General features: G+C 40.1%; 1 protein-coding gene and 1 long non-coding RNA gene across 5 annotated transcripts in view; both read left to right on the top strand.

Annotated features, from left to right (window-relative positions):
* CLSTN2 (calsyntenin 2) overlaps positions 1 to 21,048 on the top strand; it is a 418,740-nt gene that overhangs the window by 151,026 nt on the left and 246,666 nt on the right. The window contains exon 1 of one of the 4 annotated variants that reach the window (XM_064384802.1): positions 7,835 to 7,886. The exons of the other annotated variants lie outside the window; for them this stretch is intronic. Within the exon in view, the coding sequence (XP_064240872.1) occupies positions 7,841 to 7,886 (46 nt within the window). The 5' untranslated portion in view covers positions 7,835 to 7,840. Of the gene's footprint in view, positions 1 to 7,834; positions 7,887 to 21,048 lie in introns of those variants that run through there. 4 annotated transcript variants of the gene reach the window in all.
* On the top strand, positions 8,465 to 12,628 carry LOC135278247 (uncharacterized). Its single transcript, XR_010345788.1, has 4 exons — positions 8,465 to 8,597; positions 9,763 to 9,904; positions 10,002 to 10,156; positions 11,270 to 12,628. It is a non-coding gene; the product is annotated as an uncharacterized LOC135278247 (long non-coding RNA).

The raw sequence follows: 21,048 nt of genomic DNA on the forward strand, positions 1-21,048 counted from the left end.
ATACCTCTCGTGAGTTTCTAACATGTGGCTCTAGGCCAAATACCCAAATGGAATACCCAAAAATGTATTTGTCAGGTCTAAATCAAATATAAAATTGGAAAGGAAAGCCTAAGGGGGGATGCACATGGAGGGAGGTTCCTTGAGATTTTCCCTACAGGAGAGATGAGGGAAAAGAGAGGCTGTGGAATCTCCATCCTTGCACGTACTGAAAAGAGGGTGTGTAAGGCCCTGAGCAAGTGCTTTAGCTTCAGAGTTTGCCCTGATTTGAGGATGTGGCTGTAGCAGATGGCCTTGAAGGGTTCTTTGACTTAATTTATTTTATGACTCCATTTTCCGTGTATAAAAATACCACCAGTAGCAAGTGTATTTTATTTTCAAAACTGACTTGAATGCAAAATGTTGCATTAGTTGTACCTTGCCATTTACACTGAAAACTGACAAGATCAAATTTGCAACAGTGGTTAGTGAAACCACAATAACAGCTTTATTGGCTGAGCTGCTTTGATGGTCTTAAAAGGCAAAATGCTTTTGGGAACTGCTATCACTGTATTTGGTCTGGGCTGATTAACAGTGGGAAAACAGAAAAGATTACAGGCTAGTATTCTTTTTGGGGTGAACAGTTAATTTGATACTAAAGTGACAAAAGGAGGCTAAATAATTATATTGCTCATGTATTTCCTAACAGAATAAATAAAAATTGGTGAAACTTCCTAAAATGCTGGGAAAGCATGAAGGACTTCATCATCAGCATATTGTAATTGTAGCACTGCAGTTTGCTGAGGCATTTGCTAGAAAGAGCAGTTGCAATAAAACATAATCAGCCCTTTGTGTGGTAATTGTGCAGAGTGTTCAGAGCTGCTGGAAGTGCTGCAGGGCCATGTGTGCACGTTTGGCACACTGCAAAGAGTGTAATTTAACAAGGAAACACTTGCAAATCAGAGCAGAAGTAGCTGCAACTGTGTGGCGGTAAGTCCTGAGGAATAACTGCTTTTTTATGGTTAAAACTTGAGATTAGAAATCCAGGCTCTATTTTTCTGTGAAGAGGCACTACACAGAGCAGTGTAATAAAGCTTTTGTTGAGAAGAACAAGTGTGGACTAAACCTTGTCCCAGGAAATATTGTGGAGACTTAAATTTCGCAGTTTGTGCCGTTGTGTGCGGCTGAACGTGGAATGATTCTGAGGAAATGCTATTGTCTGAATTCAGCCAGGGATACTCTTCCTGAGCAGGAGGGGATGTGGCAAGGGGAGGAAGGAAGGTAGGAGCAGAGTCCATCTTATTGCAGGGATAAAGGTGAAGGAGGAGATCCACTTAGGGACTCTGGAAAATCTCCGGTGACTTTTGTATTGGAGATGGATTTGCTGAAATCCTCAGGAACTCCATGTGGTTGTGATGTCTGAGCACAGTCCAAAGGCTCCTTGGTGTTAAATCTACTCTGGGGCTCGTGTTCTTAGACCAAGAGCTCTGAAATCTATGTGGGCAGAGGCTGTTGAGCTAGACATCATCATTAAATAAGAATGTAAGTATTGGAGCTTGTTCTTGTAACCACTTGCTGCAAAGTATGCTGCTTCCTACTCAGTGAACTGGGGCAAACCCACACAAATCTTTGTCAAAGCATGGATCACAGCAAGTGCAGGTGCCTATTTTAAACACCTAAATAAGCCATCTGGGTTTGAGAACTCTCAAAGCTCCCATTGAAAAATTAATGCCAAAGGAGAGCAAATTCTACTAATACTTGGGAGGGGTGAAGTCACTTGAATTGCTGTTGTCAATAATTTTGATTTTAGTTGTAAAGCTCAGGCTGATACTCTGCTGACCAGTAAATATTGTCTATTGATTCTGTCACCTGAATTCATGTCTCTGAACTGGATCCTGCTTCCCCTTAATGCTTGCTTTCTTAGTATCAGATGCAAGAAGCAATGTGAAATTATAATTTATTGTTTTAAAACATCAGTTTGGGCTGCATAAAACTTGACCAACTGTATAACCCATGTGAATACTTAATCGTGGTGGTTAACATAGGGCCATTGCATTTGTGTTGGGAAGAGATGGAATATTGCATGGCTTGGGGTTGTGCCTGAATAGCACTTATTGCACAGTGCTGTTCTGATGATTGGAATATTTTAGTAGCCTTTTATTCTTTTTCACCCAAAGAAAACCAGACACAAGGAAAATTGCTTTGTTAAAGTAAGAATGAGGTGAGTTTTACTTCTGAAGAAGTAGTGTTGTCATAAAAGCATGTCCCCCAAAAGCAATGTATTCCATTAAGAGTGGACGTGTAGTGAATGTCCATTAGAATGGGATATCTTCTGGTAATAGGTAGTCCCAGGAGCAATTTCTCTCACAAGCTTTTTGCAGAGCAAATCCTTGAGGATCATTTGTGGTTTTATACCATACAAATTCTAGTCTGTCTCTTATGACATGTGTTGTATAATTCTTTTTTTTTCTGCTTTACCTTCTACCCTTAAATTGGCAATTTATTCAACTCCTGATAAATCTTTTAACACATACAACTTTTTCCCTTCAAATAATAACAAACTGTCGTTTCTGACAAAGTTCAAGTTCTGATTTTTTGGTTAAGTTGAAACAAGTCTTTTCCCCATTGTTAATTTTTAACATTTCACATTTTTGGGTATTTGGCTACTAACACAGCTTTACTTTTAATGAGAAAACTCACATCAGATTTCTTGCCAGCTATCACAGTGAAATGCTGGGCATTAAAAGTTATCAGAGAGAGAAGCTGCAAAATTACATCAATGGCTAAATAAAAAAAAAAGTTTGTCATAAAATGTGTAAAAAAATGACATGTTTATAATTTCAAAGACAATTACAAATGGGCTGTTTTTATAACCTATCTTTCAGTATTTTAAAATGCCTCACAGTCATATTAAAAATATGATAATTCTTTGATTTTTCTGGGCCTTGTTTCCAGTTCTCTTTTCCTTCCTGTTACACAACTGACTTGCTTTGCATTATTTACTGATTCATATTTTAGGATGAAACGTGGTTAAACATGGAGAAATGCTGAGTTTCAAGGTTTGTACTTTAAGCTCTTCATTTTAGGTCTCCTCTCAGTTCTTTGAAATGCAATTTCCAGAGGGGACAGTTCAGCAAAAGATTCAGTTGAGCATGGTATTTAGGAACTTTCCAGGAGATTGTTTTTTCTTCTTTCTGGGCGTGCTAGTCTGTTTTTCTCTTAGAGTCCTATTGCTGGAATGGGGGGGAATGTAATGTTTGACTGATGCAATCTCTGATGTATTTTACTAAGAAAAAACATGTGTTTGCTGCATGGACACCCTCTAATATAGCAAAAGATATGTATGATATTTTGGGTGCAGTTTGATGTGAGTGAGGGAAGAATGTCCCAAGCTGTGGATGTGAAGTGAGGACACAGCATTTGTGTCTCAGGGCTCAGGGCAGGCTTTGCCCTCCTCAACTACTGCAGAAAGCTTTATTTATTTATATCAAATATGACTTATTTTATTTATTCCATTGTTTATTTATTGAGGGCCCTGGGTCCCTGCCCTGTGGTGCACAGCATTTCCCTCCTGTGCTCCCATTTGTGTGGGGAGCTGAATCTCTTTCTGGCATTCCATGTAGAAGCATTCTTGTCCCAGACAGGGATCCGAGCTCCCATTTGTGTGGGGAGCTGAATCTCCTTCTGGCATTCCATGTAGAAGCATTCTTGTCCCAGACAGGGATCCGAGCTTGCCGGGGCTTGCGGAGGAGCCGGAGCTTTCGGACAGTGTCCAGCTCCATGTTCTGCACAGGTCACCGTGCTGGATTTACAGCTGGGGCAGAGCCTTCCCACAGCCTGTTCAGGTATAAACCAGAGAAAATAAGCAAAGCAGGTCCCCGCAGACCTCCTGTGTCCCCTCCCTGCTCCAGACCCTCCCAGGGCGGTGAGAAAAGTGTTGTTCCTTCCCACTGCCAGGCCCACCCGCAGCTCAGGCTGGCAGTGCCCGCTGAGGCTTCCTCAGGTGCCTCACATGCCTCTCCTGGCAGCCTGCATTTCCAGCTGCAAGATCCTGGACAGGAAGGCTTTTAGGACAGAAGCATTTAGTGGTGTTTGAGCACTCTGGCTCCTGGTGACACTCCCAGGCAGAATGAAATATTCATTGGTCGGCGTGACAAATCATAAGACCTGCACTGGAGACTGATTATTCTATGGCTGATCTGACCTCTGCTTGGCTCTCTGCTGGAAACTTTTTCTTCCTCTTGTCAGACTACTTCAACATCTGAAAGTGCAGTCTTTTCCTTGGCAATTAATCCCTGCTTCACATGAAGTTCTGCATTCAAGGAGATGATGAGCTGTTGTCTGATCTTCTCAAGGAAGGGTTGAGGCTTTAAAAACAAAACCAAAAACCTGCTGAAGAGCAGCATTTTAGAAGTGGGACTGACAGAAGATACCATTCCCTTCAAGATTACAGGCAGTAAAAATTCCAGAAATGGAACAGTCATGACCTTTGCTTTTATTCTTCTTTCTGTAGAAGTAATGTAGGGATATCACAAAACTGAATAGTAGGTCATTCCACGCTGTTGGTGGAACCTTTGAAGTTTGTTCTGGAATTAGGTAACACCTCCTCAACAGCTGGCTTTTTTCCCACCAAAGTCACTGTGGTGTTGGTGTTCTTGCACTTTTGTCATGGCATATGATGGTGGGGGAATTCAGTTCCTGTGCTTTCTATGGCACCACCAGCATATCCCAGATGTCATCTGAGCTCAAAGATCTGATAAACTTCTGTTGGCAGAGTGGGGACAGGGAAAGTTATTACTGTTAGAACCCTGATACTTCAGTAAGACCAGGATGTACTGCAAATCTTGTGTGAAATGTATAATCTCATTTATATGGATTTGATTTTAATTTGAACTTTGCCAGTTCTGTAAAAAAGAACAAAAAAAAGTCCTTGAAGCATATTTGCAATTTCTGTTTTCTCCCTCAGAAGTTAGACAATGCTATTCCAGTATAGGTTAGAAGAGAGTTTTCAAATCTCAAATATTCATAACCTGAACTAATTTTGTTCAGAAAGTGATGGGTGGAATTGCCATCTACTAATGATAAAGAAGGATGGTTCTGAAAGGGCAAAGTCTCCAAAAACTGAAGCTAGAGCATAGTTTTAAAGTCCCCTCAGACTCTGGTATTTTTACATGCTTCTGTACCAGTTATGTGTTGTAGAGATTGCAGCAGACCTTTGAAATTTCCAATTATTCGAGACCTTCCAATTATGTCTCTTATTGATCAGCATGCTGGAGACTAGTCTAGGCAGAACCAATGATCTGTGACCCTTTGGGAGGCCTCTCATGTGCAAATTCAAAACTTGTGGATAATTCAGGAACAATAGCATAAGCCTTTGTGGGCTTAGGATGTTTGCAGTGGAATTAATGCACTCACTAGTTCAAAGGCTTTGTAAGCCAAATGTCAGCTCAGCTCCCTGTTAAACTCTTTCCTTGGACGTGTCACTGGGAGCCTGTGAAGTTACACTGATAATCTTCATCAAATTCCAAATACAAACCCAGCGTGTATTTGTTAATAATGTAAAAAAGCCTTGAACAGAAAAGCCTTTCTTTGCTGCAGCATTTTCTCCATTTCATAAATGGAGAGAATAAATACAGCCTGGTCATTTCATGACTACTTCAGTGGTCTCAAGGCCATAATTTACTGAAATGTAATTAATTATTCTTTGTGAGGGGGCACAACATAGTTGATTATTTTTTTCCTTGAACTATTTTTCTTGGTTTTGTTTTTTTTTTTTTTTTTGTGTTTTTTGTTTTGTTTTGTTTTTTTTTTTTTTTTTTTTTTGCAGCTTTTATTTGTTTTTCTTTGGTTGGTTGGTTGGTTTTGTGGTGTGTTTTTTTATTTTGGGGGGTTTTGTTTTGGGTTTTGTTTGTTTATGGTTTTTTGTGGGGTTTTTTTTGTTTGTTTTGGATTGGTTTTGTGTTTTGGTTAATTTTCTTTTTTCACCTTGGAGAATAAATTGCACAGGAATGCCTTTTAAAACAGAGATGATGTAGCATCATTCCTTTTCCCAGAAATGAAAAGTCTGCTATGTGATTAGTTTGTGAAGGAAACATTGAAATGAAAACTTCTCTGCTGTGATAATTTAGTGTTGATTCTGCTCTGCCTTTGGTTCTGCCCCTATTGGTGTTAGTCTGTGTGCAGGACACCTGATCACAGACAACTGGCGTGGCTTTTCTCCTAGCCCCTGTGGGTACACACAGTAAATTCAGAAAATTCCCAATCCAAGCTGCACAGTATAAGGAAACTCAGCTTTCTGTTCACCTTTCTGGGGCTGTACTTCAAAGATATTGCTGCAAGAGTCAATAAAAATGAGGATTTGTAGGAGTAATAGAGATTCTGTTACACTTCTAGCTTTGGAAATTTCTTCAGGGTTTTTTTTTTCAGTGATCATTGACAGACTGTGTATTATTAGCCTTGAGTGAAATAAAAGCATTCAACTTTCCTCAATATATGGAATTTTTGTTTTTTAAAGATTACAAAAAAGAAGTTTTTAATTTTGAAATTGTGTTTTCCTCAAGTCCACATTTTAGCTGTCAGGATGTTTTAGCACATCTGGAGCTGGGTGAAAGCAGCAAGTTCTGTTGATGAAAATGTCTATCAATATTTTCAAATCTCTTTTTTCACAAAGGGATTCTGTCATTTCTGTCCTGAATTGTGTCTGTGCTGAAGTGAACCCAGCCAGCCCCAAACTCTCTGTTTCTTCAGTGTTCCCTTTCTATAAATGGTGCTTTGCTGGAAGTCAAACCAGTGCAGAGGAAGGTGAGCTAGTGCAGTGTGCTCTGGGCTCTGGCAATGGCCATGTGCAGTCAGCTGCAACCTTTCATCTTTGCTTCGTGAGAGCCCCTCTGGCACCGCCAGGGCTCAGCCTGCAAAATTGCCTCTGAGCCCCCCTCCTGGGGACCAGAGGTGCCTGCCAGAGCAGCTCAGTGTCTGCAGCTCTGCTCTGATCCTGTGAGTCCCCAGGGAACTGCAATAACACAAAAAGCTGAGTTAGCTCAGCTGTGGCCCTGCCTGTGGGCAGTGTGGCACTAGTTGTGCCACCAGCGTCCCTGGTGTGAAAAATGCGTACTTTATGATTGGCTTTTTGCAAATATTAAAATGAATATTATATAAAAGGGAAGAATGAGGTACTTGCACTAGATAGCAGCCGCAGAACACCTAAATCTTTCAGAGAAAGAGAATTTATTGCACCATTATCAGAAGGAACTAACTTCTTCCCACCTCACTCAGCCATGAAGATGCTGTCAGGATTAAGAGGAACAAGTTGACACTGACCAGATTGAATCTGTTGTTTGAATGGAATTTATATATCATGTACGAGATGTATGAATATGCAACAGGCTGTTGTTTTAAGGGTTAATCCTCTGTTAACTGGTGTCCTTTTTTGGGCTTATTTTGCCCAGAAAGAGGTACCTGGATGGCTGTAACTCTTTGTTTGTATTGTCTCGTATTGTCCTAATCTCAATTGTTCAAATTTTTATTACTCTTAATAATATTGCTATTTTTATAATCATTTTATTACTATTAAACTTTTAAAATTTTAAAACCAAGTGATTGGTGTTTTTCACACCTGGCAATGCCTCCCTTCAGGAGCAGCAGGAGCTGGAGCACAGTGCTGTGGTGACAGCTCTGTGTGCAGTGCTCCGTGCGGATCAGCAGATCCTGGGGCAGCAGAGGGGGATCAGCTGGTGCTAATGGGCCCCAGCTGATCAGGAGGCTGCAGCTGCACACGGGGTCATGGCTAGAGCTCAGTTTGGTGATGGAGCTGTGTGCTCAGCCATGGGCACTGAAGTTATCCTCCTGCTCTGGCAGTCTGCAGCACATGGCTGGGATGGATGGGTCGTGGCAGAGAAATGGGGACTGCATGGGTAAAAAAGAAGAAAAAGCTGTCAGGGCTTATTTATCTTTTCTCTTTCTCTGCTACCCTTTAGTTAGTTTATAAAACAGTTTACTGTGCATTTAACTCAATAAGTAAGAAGTTTTATGAGGAAAGTGGATGATCTGAGATCATCTTTACTTTTGTAGAGTTCTTAATTTTTTATTAAGGACAAATGGAGATCATGTTTATACACGCACACTTTTTTTTTTTCTATGCTGGATTGTTCCCTTGGCATTTAAATGTCCTCTGCAGTCGTAGGAGACACACAGCCCTTTAAAGTAAATAGAAACCATTGAACAGAGTTTGTGTCAGATTATACAGTAGCACAGAAAAGGGAGAAAACCCACTGAAAAAGTAATGATGTGTTGCAACCAAAAGCTATGTATGTTTTGTCAAAATCAAGTGTCCTGTGTCCACTGGCAAGAAACTGCTGTGATCCAGATTAAAGACACCTGTTAATTAGCTAATCCTTTATCTGTCATACCAGCTGCTTGAGCTATTCTGGTTTGTTGTTTGCAATTAAATTTATGGCAGCCACTTCCTTTTTATTTCTTACAGATAAAACCACACCAATCTTTCCTCCTGAAAGCTTTGGGACTCCTCATTTCAGTGGGAAGTACTGCAAGTGTTGTTTTTCTGTCTCAGTCCACCAGGTTACCTAGTGTAGGATTTTCAGGTGCAGTCCTGAATCTGGCATGATGTGAGCTCGATTTCTTTCCTCTCTAGGCTCTGCAGTTGTGGTCACTGGGGCTGTTCCCCAGCTTTTTTCCTATTCCAGGAGCAGGAGCTGTGTGGAAGCTCAGCAGTACAAGATGCTGTAATGTCACTTGTTTCTACCCACATGGATTTCATTGTAGCAGCTGCTCATTTGATCAATGTAGATATCAAATAGTGCTTGGTAATACAGGCATCGCAAATTAGAAAAGAGAGAACTTTTTGAAAGGCTTTTATATTTAATCATTTTTCTATTTCTCTAAAGCAATATGAAAGTAATAGTTCAATGGAAGTTTCCTCAAAATGTGATTTGCTCCTATAAAAATATGGAGCTACAAAAAAGTCAGACATGTTTGTTCCTTAGGTGTCAGTTAGCTCTGTGTCCAGTTCTGTGGCCTCCCTGATGAATTATCCTGGAGTGTTTGTTAAATAATAGGTTCCAAAAGACCTTTACAAGGTCACCCTGACAGGTGAAGTCTAATTTCATGCATCACTGACTGATTAGTTCAACAGGAGTGGATACTTAGGATATAGAAAAATCTCTCTCCCCCCCAAAATAAGAGATTGCAGCATTTTTTGGAGGTAGGGTAATTTCCACAATTAGAAACACCTTATCAGCTTTCATGAAATATGTATTTCTCTTTGCAAATTAAGCTTTCCTTGCAATCAAGCTTTGTCTTAATTGCTCTACAGAAAATAACTGCCAATAAACAAAAAAAAAGAATCATATTTAAATACTTCTGTCAGTAATGCTTGCTGATCTCCAGTAAAGAGTAAACAGTTCCCTATGAAGAGCTTGGTTTTGCCAGCAATTGCTCTATGAGAGTAACTAATTGTTGGTTTGGGGTTTCTTTTCAAGATACATGCTAAAAGTTTAATCTAATTCCATGTACTTTCAGTTTCTTGTTTAGTATATAATAAATCAGTTTATTATGTCAATTTGGAAGTGGCCCAACACATCCATGCCTGTATACTCTGCTGGCTACAGAAGTTTAGTGAAATGGATTCTTCCCAATGGATTGAGAAGTACCTTCTGAAGTCATGAATTATTTCTTTTTTGGGGTAGGAAGGAATGAAAAGGGATTAAATTAGTCTTGGTATGACCCAAGAAGAAAGTAATAGATGGTATTCCTGATGTGTATCCTGCTTAGTTGTGCTTTGGAATACCCATGCTGGGTGGCAGCTGGGGAATTGTGGAACTGAGCATGGGAAAGGTTCAGAACTCCAGGAACCACAGAGATAATTGATGTGTGTGACCTGCAGCCTGAAGTGCCTCTTTGTCAGGCACCTCTGGTAAGCAGATGTGTTCTTGATGCATGGAGTGTCTTTCCATGGAGACACTTCAAAGGAAAAGTGTCACCCAGGTCACTAATCATCCTTTGTTTGGCAGCGCAGTGCAGTTACTGAAGGTAGGAGGATCCATCAGGATTATTCCTGGGAGGTGAAGCACAGCTCAGTTCCAGGGCAAGGATTGCTGCAGTTGTGGCTCCAGGTGCTGTTCTGCTGTGTTCCAGACAGCTCTCCAGAGGCGTGGGCTCTGCACAGGTTGGTTTGTGACAGTTTTCTGCTGGGGGTCTGTGACTCTGTGCTCTATGGTGGGGGTGCTGTCCAGGGCAGCTGCCCGAGCGGGGACAGGGACACTGAGCACCAGTGGCTGCTCTGCACCTCCTGCCTTGCACTGGGCTGGTGGCTGCATCCTCTATGAAAAAGGACATTTTTGAGATACAAAAATGGTGTGTTCTGCCGTTTCTTACAAGTTTATCTAAAGAGGTAGAATGGAGGTGAAGCAGGGATGAGGAACAGTGATGCATTCCAGGTAGTTGAGTGAAGATGTGGCTCAGCTGATCTGTTCAAATAAACAGTTTCATGGGATATCAGTCCTTCCAGCCCAGAGGGAGGGTAGGAAAAGTCCTTTGTGATGAACCTTCCAATCACCTCAATCTGTTCTTGCATTCTATGGCCTAGAAAAATAAGAAGTCACTTGATTATATAAATTGCCAACATAGCAGGGAGAGATTCATGATAGCAGCTCTCTAATCTACCAAAAACCCCAGAAGCAGCAATGAGATCCAATTATGACAATTTGAAGTTGAATTAGAAATCACAATGAGGGGATATTAGAAGCAGTTAATATAATTAAGTGGACTCTTTCTACTGCAATGCTTTTCAGTGGACATGCCAAGCCAGCATCCTGTCAGGGTTTATTCATACAAAAATGGGTTTCCTCCCTGGGTGACAGAGCCGGGCAGCCAAGGATTTTAGGTTCCTTTCTACTTTAAGTTTGAAACTCTGAAACAGAAATACTTAAAACAAGTACACACTTCAAATTTCAATATCGAACAGTTCAAGCTGAACTTTTATATTATGGAATTCAGAGCTTTTTGTGCTCCTCTAAAAAGGATATTTCAGTTCTGTTTGTGATTGTTCCAGAATGGTAATTGTGAAAATGGTGAATTTTTAACATGAAAAAAAGCACAATGAAATTTAGAGGAAGTTGTTAATTCTCCTTTTCTTCTTACACAGTTTATAATTTCAACAGATCAGAAGTCATAAGATTAAAGGGTATATTAGAAAAAGAAAAAAAAATAGTAATTCTGGCAGCTGGCTAAGAAAATATTGCAAAAGGTCACGGAGTTTAGTGCTCATTTCTTTCAAAAGGTTGAAGAATTCCCTCAGAAAACTCCTTCCCACTGCCTGGAATCAGCTTCTAAGTGAGCAGCTGGATTTTAGTATGAAGTTACCAATGGTAAATACTAAGGGACTGTATTTGCAAGTACATTTTTCTCTTGACTAACAAACAGCTGAGCTATGTTATGTTGGACATGAGGTTTTTCAGAAACCATGTTTGGGAGGGAAGGTTTCTGGTCTGTGTGGGATGGCTGCTATGTGAATTGAAGCATTTTGTGTGCCTTGATTTAAATGTGCTTTTAAACACAATATTTTCTCCTGCCTAGTGAGACATTGATGTTCTTTCCTTAGTCATGTAAATCTGTGGAAGATGCCAATAGTCTAAATGGGAAGATTTCAAATTCCTAATTAATGCAGGGCATAGTTTAGCACAGGCACCTGGTCTGTAGGATCTGAAAGCAAAATGTGTATTTTGTGATTAACCATCTTATAAATCATCTTCAGTGTTTAAATCATGGCACTTTTGGAAAGCTCTCTTCCCCTTTTAAGCATTCTCTCCTGTTTTAACAGCAGCAGCAACAACAATAAAAAAAAAGAAAGGTAAAAAAATCCCAACAGTATCCCAAGCAATTTATACTGTTCATTTCTGAAACCTCATTTCTGGTTTTCTGGACTTGCAAACCTGTCAAGGATTTCCCAAGTAGAATCTTTCTGTCCCAGCTCCCAGTCTAGAAGGTCTGCCCATCTCATGTTGCCATTTGTATAACATGAGTCACAATGAGCAACTTTTTGTGTTCTCTGATATCAAAGCTGCTAAACTGTTTTCATCAACACCTTGTTCCATAGAAGATGAAAGCTGTTGAATAGGTTACTGTGTTTCCTACCTGAAACTACATTTAGCAAGTCAAATGTATGCCAAAATGACCACTGTTGTTTTCCTAGTACTTGTTTTAAGAATTAGTAGAAGATTAGGAATCCTTCACCACTTAACAAGATTGTTTAGATTATATCAAAGCCATACAAATCAAAATAAGAAATTAAAAAGTGATCTTGGCCTAAAAGGGATGATAGAGGAGTGGACAATACAGGGTGAGGGACTTTGGCCATTGTGTTCTGGATGCTCCCTCGTCCTCTCCCAGTTCATCTGGCTCTGCTCATCAGGGGTTGCCTTGGTCTTGGGGGAGTTTTCTCTGCTGGGGCGATGGCAGAGGGGACCGGTAGGACCAGCAGGAGGGCAGTGCTGGGACCTCCTCCTGGATGGAACCCTGCCCAAATGTTCATCTATCACTCAGGGCTCAATTACCTTGAGCATCTGCCCTTTTCAGCAGTGGGTACTGAGAGAATGAGGAACAATTCCTGATATGCAATTAAAACTAAATTTATTATTGAAAAAATTTTCAGAAGAATTAAATGAGTAAAATGCTACTTCTACCTTTCTGAAATAATAAGTAGTTTGCGTTTTGGTTTTGTTCTCCACAAAGCTGGTTGTAGGCAATATATTGGGGACCATTTGCATGACATGGGTAATCAAAGTTCATATAACCAAACAAGTTTCCTGGCCTCAGCAGTCCTCACTTTGCCACAGAAATATATATAGGGCCAAATTTTATTCTTGACAATTGTTGTTGTATGGATTAGCAGCAGGAAAAGTCTTACAACTGATTAATTTGGCTGCTGTTTTATGTCTAACGTGTATTCTTAACTGAAGGGACTTGAATGAATCAAAGTAGGTTGTTGTAGTAATTTGCATGTGAAATCCTAGGAGTTAAAAAATAGCTAATACGGTGTGTGCCTTTGACAAGTGCCCCCATTTGCTTTATAATATTTTACATCAGTGTTTGTGTGGTGACTTTGCCTATAAAAGTTAATTTTCCATCCACAGCTGATTTCTCACACAGTTAATCCTGGGAAGAGATGATCCTCCTGAGCCTTTGTTAGAGCTGAAGTTTCCCCTTTTAGCTTTAGGCTGAATGTTTTTTATCTGCTTCCCCTTGAAGTCTGCTCCCACTCCAGGCCTGGAGCTCAGGAGTGCATGTGAAACACAGCAGCCTGAGCTTCCCTGTTCACCTGGAGCTTCCTCTCCTTCCTTAGGGTAAATTTCTTGCTCTGTTCTGGAATGAGACTTTACAGGGTCACTCCAAAGACCTGGTGAGGTGGCATGTGCTTTGGGAAAAAATTTAAATTAAAACCCATGATTCTAGACTGATCACCTCCTCTGCTACATCCTTCTGTTTCCCCATCCTGAAAATTGTTGTTATAATGTGTCAGTAAAAAATGAATGCAACCCAATGAGCAAGAGGAACCCCCCTCCAACTATTAGGAAAGACAGGATTACTGAAAGCACATCATTGTTTTTACCCAAATTGATGCTGTATATGTTTTTGATAGGACAAAAGTTGAAGACATCACATTTTATTCTTAAATAAATCTACTGCATAAACATCTCGGTTCATGCCTGGCTTTGACTTCACAGATGATTTATAAGAACTTTCCTCCTTTCAGACAGTGCATTTGTTATCTGTTCATCTGACTGTACATTGAAGTGATGATAAATGTTGAAAAGTTTCATAGGCATTAATTATTCCATGAAAATGGAAATCATTTGCCTAGTTCCTAACTAATTCTTGGTGAGTTTTTTTGGTAGAACTTAGAATAAATGTAATCATTATCTACATGCTTTGTAAAAATAACTTACTTTTTGGGACTGCATAACCTTTCAGATTCTTTATCATGCTGAAACCATAATTAGTATATTATCAAAATTTTTGCTTTGCTCCTTTCAAAGATGGACTAAGCAACTTACCTGGGTGCTAAGAGACTAAAGAGATGGCCAAAGGGAGACTAAATTGACACTGAGCAAAATTGACTTATTTTTCCAGTGATCCAAACTGTAAAATCTTTATCAAAGAAAACAACTCTACCATCTCTTTCTGACCACCTCTTAATCTCCCTGATCAGTGTGTGTGTTAGTAGCGCTTATATCAAAATGTCCTGGAGGTATGTGACACCTTATCCCTTAGAGGAAATGGAGCTTTCACACCTCTGTTCTTTTCTCCTGCACCCCAGGATCTCCTGTGAGCTGAGTTTCTTCCCAGCTCCCTGCCTTTGTCACTTGGGGTGCTTCAAATTGCCACCAGCAGTGAAGGACAAGTGGCTGCCAAACTGAAAAACGTCAAAGGTTGGGGACTCCAAAATGTTAGGTTTCATTCCATGTTTTACTGAAGGAAAATAGGCCAAGGCAGCTGCTCACACCTGAGCTGGTTATCTGAGAACCCAGGTGGAAAAAATCTCTTAAAAGGAGTGTGTGTTTTGGGAAGAAATCTGAATGTTCATTTTCCTGGACAAGTGGACTTCCCTTTCCAGAAGGTTCAGCAATAGGATGCTCAGGCAGTGGGTGCATATCCAGTTATTTCCAGTTAGTAAAGATTGTTCTCCTGTGCAGGTACAAGCAAAGGTCTGCTGGACTGTCAGAGGCCCATTTCCACACCTGGTATTTGGGACTGGATGCAGTTAATTGATAGAAGTGTTGGTTTAGGGCTACCTGATCAAGCTGTGACTGTGAAAATAAGCAGCATTTCTCTGAGAGTCTTCACAGTCATCTTGAATATTTCCCTTGTTATTTAAGTATTGTTTTAAATTTTGAGAAAGAAATGCTTGAGGAGGTGCAGGACAGGGTCCCTGTCCTGACAGAGGCACCTAGAGGGAAAATACAATTGTTTTATTTGAGTACATAATAACAACAAACCTTCCAGGTTTTTTTAATTATTATTTCTTTGAAATTTGTGTTCTTACTTTCCATAAATAGCTATTCTACCAATATCAATACATCTTCCAGGTGATGCCTTGTCATTTGGTGACTCTTAACTGAGAAAGTAGATGCTTTTTTTTTTTTAATTTTATAAAAATTTTCACAGTACAAACATATTTTATTACCAACTAAATTATAGTACTTTTAAAAAGAATGTTACCATCACAGACAAGTTATTATTTTACACTCTAGTAATTCAGGTCAATAAACCCAATTATATAACTGGAGATACACAAAATCACCCCAGAAAAAGGAAAAGCAATTTTTTAAATTTAAATTTTTAAAAATTTAAAGCCTAAATTTGGAATTTACTTCTTGAATCTGTAAAGGATTAATTGTTTTATTCATTTTATACCTCAAATCAGTGAGACTGTTCACTTACACTGAAAAGGTGCTGTATCTTTATAGCCTCTAATGTGGAGGCTTTAAAAATGGGTCAAATAGGTTGTTTTGAAGCACAACTTTCTGTCATTTCAGACTTGCATCCTGATGAGCTGAATGACAAGACCTCCATGGCATTAACAGCAAATCAGATTTAATTTATATCTGCTTCCTGGCCTAATGAGCATGTTGCTGATCAGAGCAGAAAATTCCAGCCCAGGGACTGAGATTGGGAATTCTGCAGGTGTGTCCTGGGAGTGCCCTGTTCCACCCCACGCTGGCACTGTTCTTGTCTGGCTTGTGAGAAACGACCACTCACTTAAAAAATTCTAAAATGTTTATTAAACCTTAACAAAAAATACAACAAAAGGACTAAATAAGGAAAAATAGCAGTGCTGGGAGCACACCCCCCATGGCTGGTACCCACATGGCTGGCTCATCTACAGCATGGCTGCCCCACCTTTTAGAGCCGTGTGTTGCACCAGGTTATCCTGCCCCTCCTGAAGTCTGTCTGTTAACTCTCCCTCGCTGTCCATGGTGTAGAGTGCTGTCTTGTAACTTGGCTGGAGGTCAGGCGTTGCCATGTTGTGCCTCTTAGAGACCAGCTGCCCCTTCCCCAAATGCCCAGACTACTCAGAGCATCCTGGGATAAGAATGCTGGGCGGGTGGGGGGACACTTGGCAGTAACATCACTATACATTTATAAAACTTCTCTTGACCTATATAAAATGTTCATCCCTTAACTGTGAGAGCCAACCATCTCATTACTCATCTATAACAGGCTCCTGGGAGGCATGAGAGCAGCCAGGCAGCACTGCCTGCAGCAATGCTCTGTTTTCTCCAGCTATGGCAGAGAGAATCATCAGAGAACCTGGCCCACCCAGGGGTCACGGCCTGGTTCCTCCCCAGGCAGAGGGGATGTGACAGCTCACTGCACCCCCTCAGCTTTTACTGGAATCACTTACTCCTCCCAGAGTGACACTTGGCTATAATTGCTGCAATCATTGAGGATGAGGTTTTATTATAAGTTCCTCTCTATTTCTGCTGTTTTTCCAGCAGCTTCTAAACATAGAGTAAATCTATGGAGAAGGAGTAGCAATTTTAAGCTGTAAAGTCCACTTAAAAGTCCTTCTTCGTTCACAGGATTAAAGAGAAGGAAAACTTCATTATTGCTGCACCAGAAGTAAAAGTAACTTCAAAAAACTTTTATCCCCTTTTCTACTGTGTTGTTCTTTTCCACATTTGTAAGTACATGGAAAATCCATGCTTTTTTGGTGAACCCGACATTATTTGCCTCTGATTCTCTATTAGTCTCAAAAACAGTCTTTTTGCTGCCTTTGGTCTGTGAGTGTCTCGAGGCTGTGGGTGTGCTCTTGCTCTTATTCTCATCCAATACTTAGCAGCTTCAGTTTTGGAGAACCAGATGACAGCTCACAGACAGAGTAAGGCAGTTTGGTGGGGTTTCATGGAAGTCTTCAGAGGTGCTGAATGAGGTGATTTCTCACTCCATAACTTTATCTGGAAGAAGGAATGTGTGTTCACAGCACAAATTTTTCAGTGACTGTAAACCAGAAGCTGTATGTGTGTTATAGGAGTAGAGATGAAAAATTACTTGCTTCTTGGAAAAATATGGTACCATATACATCTGTGGAAAATCTGAGGGGGAAGATGAGTGTTGGGTAAGTACAAGGACTGAAGGGATGACTGAATGTGTGATGAGGAAAGATTGAAGAAAGGGAAAGGTGGGGTTTCTAAAATAAACATGGAAGAAACCAGTAGGTGCAACACACCATGAGTTTAGAGATGAGATTGTAGACAGTTCTGATTCCACACAGGCAATGCTGCATTCATTCCAGATCTACAGAAAAACTAAGTGAAACATTACAGAAAATTGAATAAAGGAAGAGACAAATTTTGAGGACTAGAGGGAAAGGAACACTGAAAATCAGAACATGTATAATATCATTAATCTAATTAATCATAAACATGATTTCTATGTAGGCACAGATAAAAAATTCAATTTTTGTTTCATGTTCAGCAGTGAGTAGGGCAGTAAAGGAGTATCCTTAACACGAATACCAAGGGGGAAAAAAGAGTTGTAAATAGATGCTTTTAGCTCTGCTGAGTTTCTCAGGGGAGGTGTTACCACCTGAAACATTCCAGCTGAAGTTGGGAGAGCACTGGGAAATGTGCTGTAAGAAAGGACCCTTTGTCCAGCAGATATAGCTGAACACTGTGGTGTGGGATGTCTTCTAGACAGGATGACAAGAAAAGAAAGGCAGTGGGGGACCAAACTGCCTTATCTGAGTCTCTGTCATGCTGTGTTGATTTCAGACTTGCATTAACCCAAGGCAGAGCAGCCTGTCCCAGTGCTGCTCATGGATGTGTCACTGAAGAGTTATTTCCATGCTTTGCAAACCAGGCTGGCCACTGAGGTGATCTGGTTTGAGCTTGGGAAGAACAGAGTGCTTATCATGGCGGTGTCCAGTCCAAACCAAAGGCAGTCCTCCAGGGGCCAAAAAGCTGTTCCACACCTGCTCTGAAGAATAGGCAATATTGTGCTTTTCTTCCATTCCTTTTTCAACACTGGGGTAACTGCTCAGTCTGCATGGTATAAATACTTTAAGTTTTCTGTGGGATTAGGGATTTAAAGGAGAAATATGATGGCTGTGGTGGGAAGTAACCAGATTATGGTACAATTGTGTGGGAATAAACAGGATCAGTACTGGTCTAATTGAATTTAATTAAGAGGCTTTAACTGGATGAGGGCTTCAGTATGAGTTTGGGAATGGTGAATTTCAATTTGAAAAAAAAAATTGGCAGAACATTCATGTGACATTTCTGCTGTGGACTATGAATTTAGGGAAGTTAAATTCTGCTGAATGGTGACAAAAATACTTCTTTCTGCAGAGTATGAAAACAGCAATAGCAGCTCAAAACCAAACCATCACCTTTGGGGTGTGAGGGAGAATATAGGCACAGATGAGCTGGCAGGTGGGGGTGTTCGGGGGCTTTGTTTTGGTGTTGGGTTTATGGATGTTAAGTTTTCTGAGGTTTTTTTATAGTTTTTTTTTTTATAGGATTGAAAGGAAGGAGTTTTTAGAAAACCCAAACTAAACCCAAAATTAATGAGACGTCAAGCTATAATCTAACCTTGCCTTACATCAGACTCCAGAGTATTTCTGGGAAGCAAAATAAGCCAGTAATTACATTGTAATTCACTTTTTGGAGCACTCATGACTTTCCTCCTACTTATAACTATTGCAATAAACTGGCAAAATAAATATTTTACCTCAGTGCACATAGCACTGTTTTCTATAAATTGTTTTTTCCTGTTAATTATTTGCAGTTCTCACTCAAAGGAAAGAAGAAGAGTGGTATGCAAAGGAATCTGAGGAACCTCAGCAGACAAAGTAGAGGAGGTTCAAGAGAAAGTGTAACAGCCACTATAACTTTCTTCTTTTAAATAGATATTAACCTCTCCATGATCCTTATTAAATTAGCTGAAGTTTAGAACTAATTTTGCAGCTCAAATTTAGATACCCAATTTGCTGATATTAGGAAATTTGATGTAATACCTACTAGAAAATAAACTAGCAACACTGTTAATTTGACCTTGGTTTTAATTAATCCAAGTGTGTTTTGACATCCAAGCCTCCCAGGGCATCCCACAATCTAAAGGACACTGCATAAAAGCTGCTTGCCTTGCATTGCAACTCAGTGCAGATTTTGGAGCTGATCAGTTACTTTTATCTTAAGGCAACATTGATCTGCTTTGCACAAAGTTAGCAGCAATTGCTTATTGTACTGAAATCATAATGCTTTTTAAAAGCTAATTAATGATGGGACTTGTACAGGCAACTTGTGCTTCTGTTTACTGTGGTTTTGTGAGAATAGCTGTCCTAAAACAATTTCAGAAATGGAAGATTAAAGATAAAAAAATTAATGGAAATTATCTATTTTTTCCCTAGAGAGGAATCTGGTACTGAGGTGGGTAAACTTCCCCATCACTGTGAATACCCATATTCCATAAATCCTCTTTCCTTCTGTACTTGGAGTTACATGCCTGAGATAGATTCTGTGCCTCACTTAGAATGCATTTGCTAATGATAACTCATTAGTGGTACTTACCCGGTACTAATAACTCTTCACAGGCTTCTTTATTCTCGTTATCCTTTTAAACTCTAATCAATATAAAAGGTTCTCTGATCTTGTGGTAACTTTCATTTCTGCCCACCTCCTCTTAAAATGGAGTAATCATTGTACGTGCTGTTGGGTTTTTTTGGGTTTTTTTTTTTTGTTGTTTTTTTTTGTTTTGTTTTGTTTTGGGTTTTTTTGTTGTTTTGTTTTGGGTTTTTTTGTTGTTTTGGTTTTTTTTCTATTTTTGAGCTGAGCCTCCTTTGCAAATCACAGACTAATTTTGTGACTGGCATACTGTGCATGGTTTGAATGGTAAAGGATTAGAGATTTAGAAGTGTGTATTTGGACTCCTTGGGAGTTAGAAACACAAAAAGAGAATGGGAGAAGTAACTTGAATAACTGAGACTCTGAAGAACTAAAATTTGTATATTTTAAGTATATGTTAAACTCTAAACACAAATTGTAGACCTATGAATATTAGTGTCTGAAATAAAACCCAGGCAATTTCAAGATAATAGGATTTAACTGTGACCTGTTCCCCAGTAGAGCAGGGGACTAAAACTCCTTGGTGGCAGAGGAATATATTTGCAGTTTAACTTCCCAGTTTGGCTCAGCTTCATTTTGTTCCATCTGGGACTGAATTTGGCAGATTTAGGCCAGCACTTTGAGACTTGAGTGCTTTGAAATCCAAACCATCTCCTTTTGGTGGATTATCACTACCTGGGGAAGTCAGGGCTGCAGAAGGTGAGCATGGTCCCTCTGCACCAGGTAGGATTAACTAAAAAAACATTTGAGGAACAGACAGAGGCTTTTGAACAAGGACTTGCTCAAAGCAGATGCATCTTCAGGTGGAGCTGCTGCTCAGGAGTAAACTTGTGCCAAGTGCTGAAGCAGTAATAGCAGTTTTGCAGAATGTTTCTAAGGTGATTGCCATTGCCAGGCAAAGTTTCACAGGAGGCAGAATCTTCCAGTGGCTGCTTTTTCCCTGGATGGTTGCAGGGCATGCAAAGGCCAACATCCTTTGTTTGATGAGGGTGGGATGCCTCCCACCTGCCTGGTGTCTTGGGGGGAAGAAGCTCCTGAAGTTACATGCCTGGGTAGGGATTTCCCTCCTTGTTTTTCCTTCTTACTTCAATGACACTCTAAAAAGTGAGAGGTGGTTGAGAATAAGTTGTTAGTGATTTAGATTTGTTCCACCTGTTTCTTCCTGTGCCACATGACTCAAATTTTTCTGTATTTCTTAGCTTCATTTGCTGGTTTGGGATGGCAGTTGAGGATGAGGTTAATTAATATGGAGAGGTGATGACACTTTTTTTGAAAACAAGGTATTTGACAGCCTTAATGTCTTACTGTTTCATTGGTCAGGACACTCAGAATGATCAAACTGATTATTTTTCTTCCCGGAGTAGAATGACTGGGGGTAGTGCAAAAGAAAAAGGAGGACTGGCAAGTATAAATCTACTGTTCTGCATGTGTATCC

The sequence above is a fragment of the Passer domesticus genome, chromosome 11, assembly GCF_036417665.1.
Source record: "Passer domesticus isolate bPasDom1 chromosome 11, bPasDom1.hap1, whole genome shotgun sequence".
Classification (NCBI taxonomy): Eukaryota; Metazoa; Chordata; class Aves; order Passeriformes; family Passeridae; genus Passer; species Passer domesticus.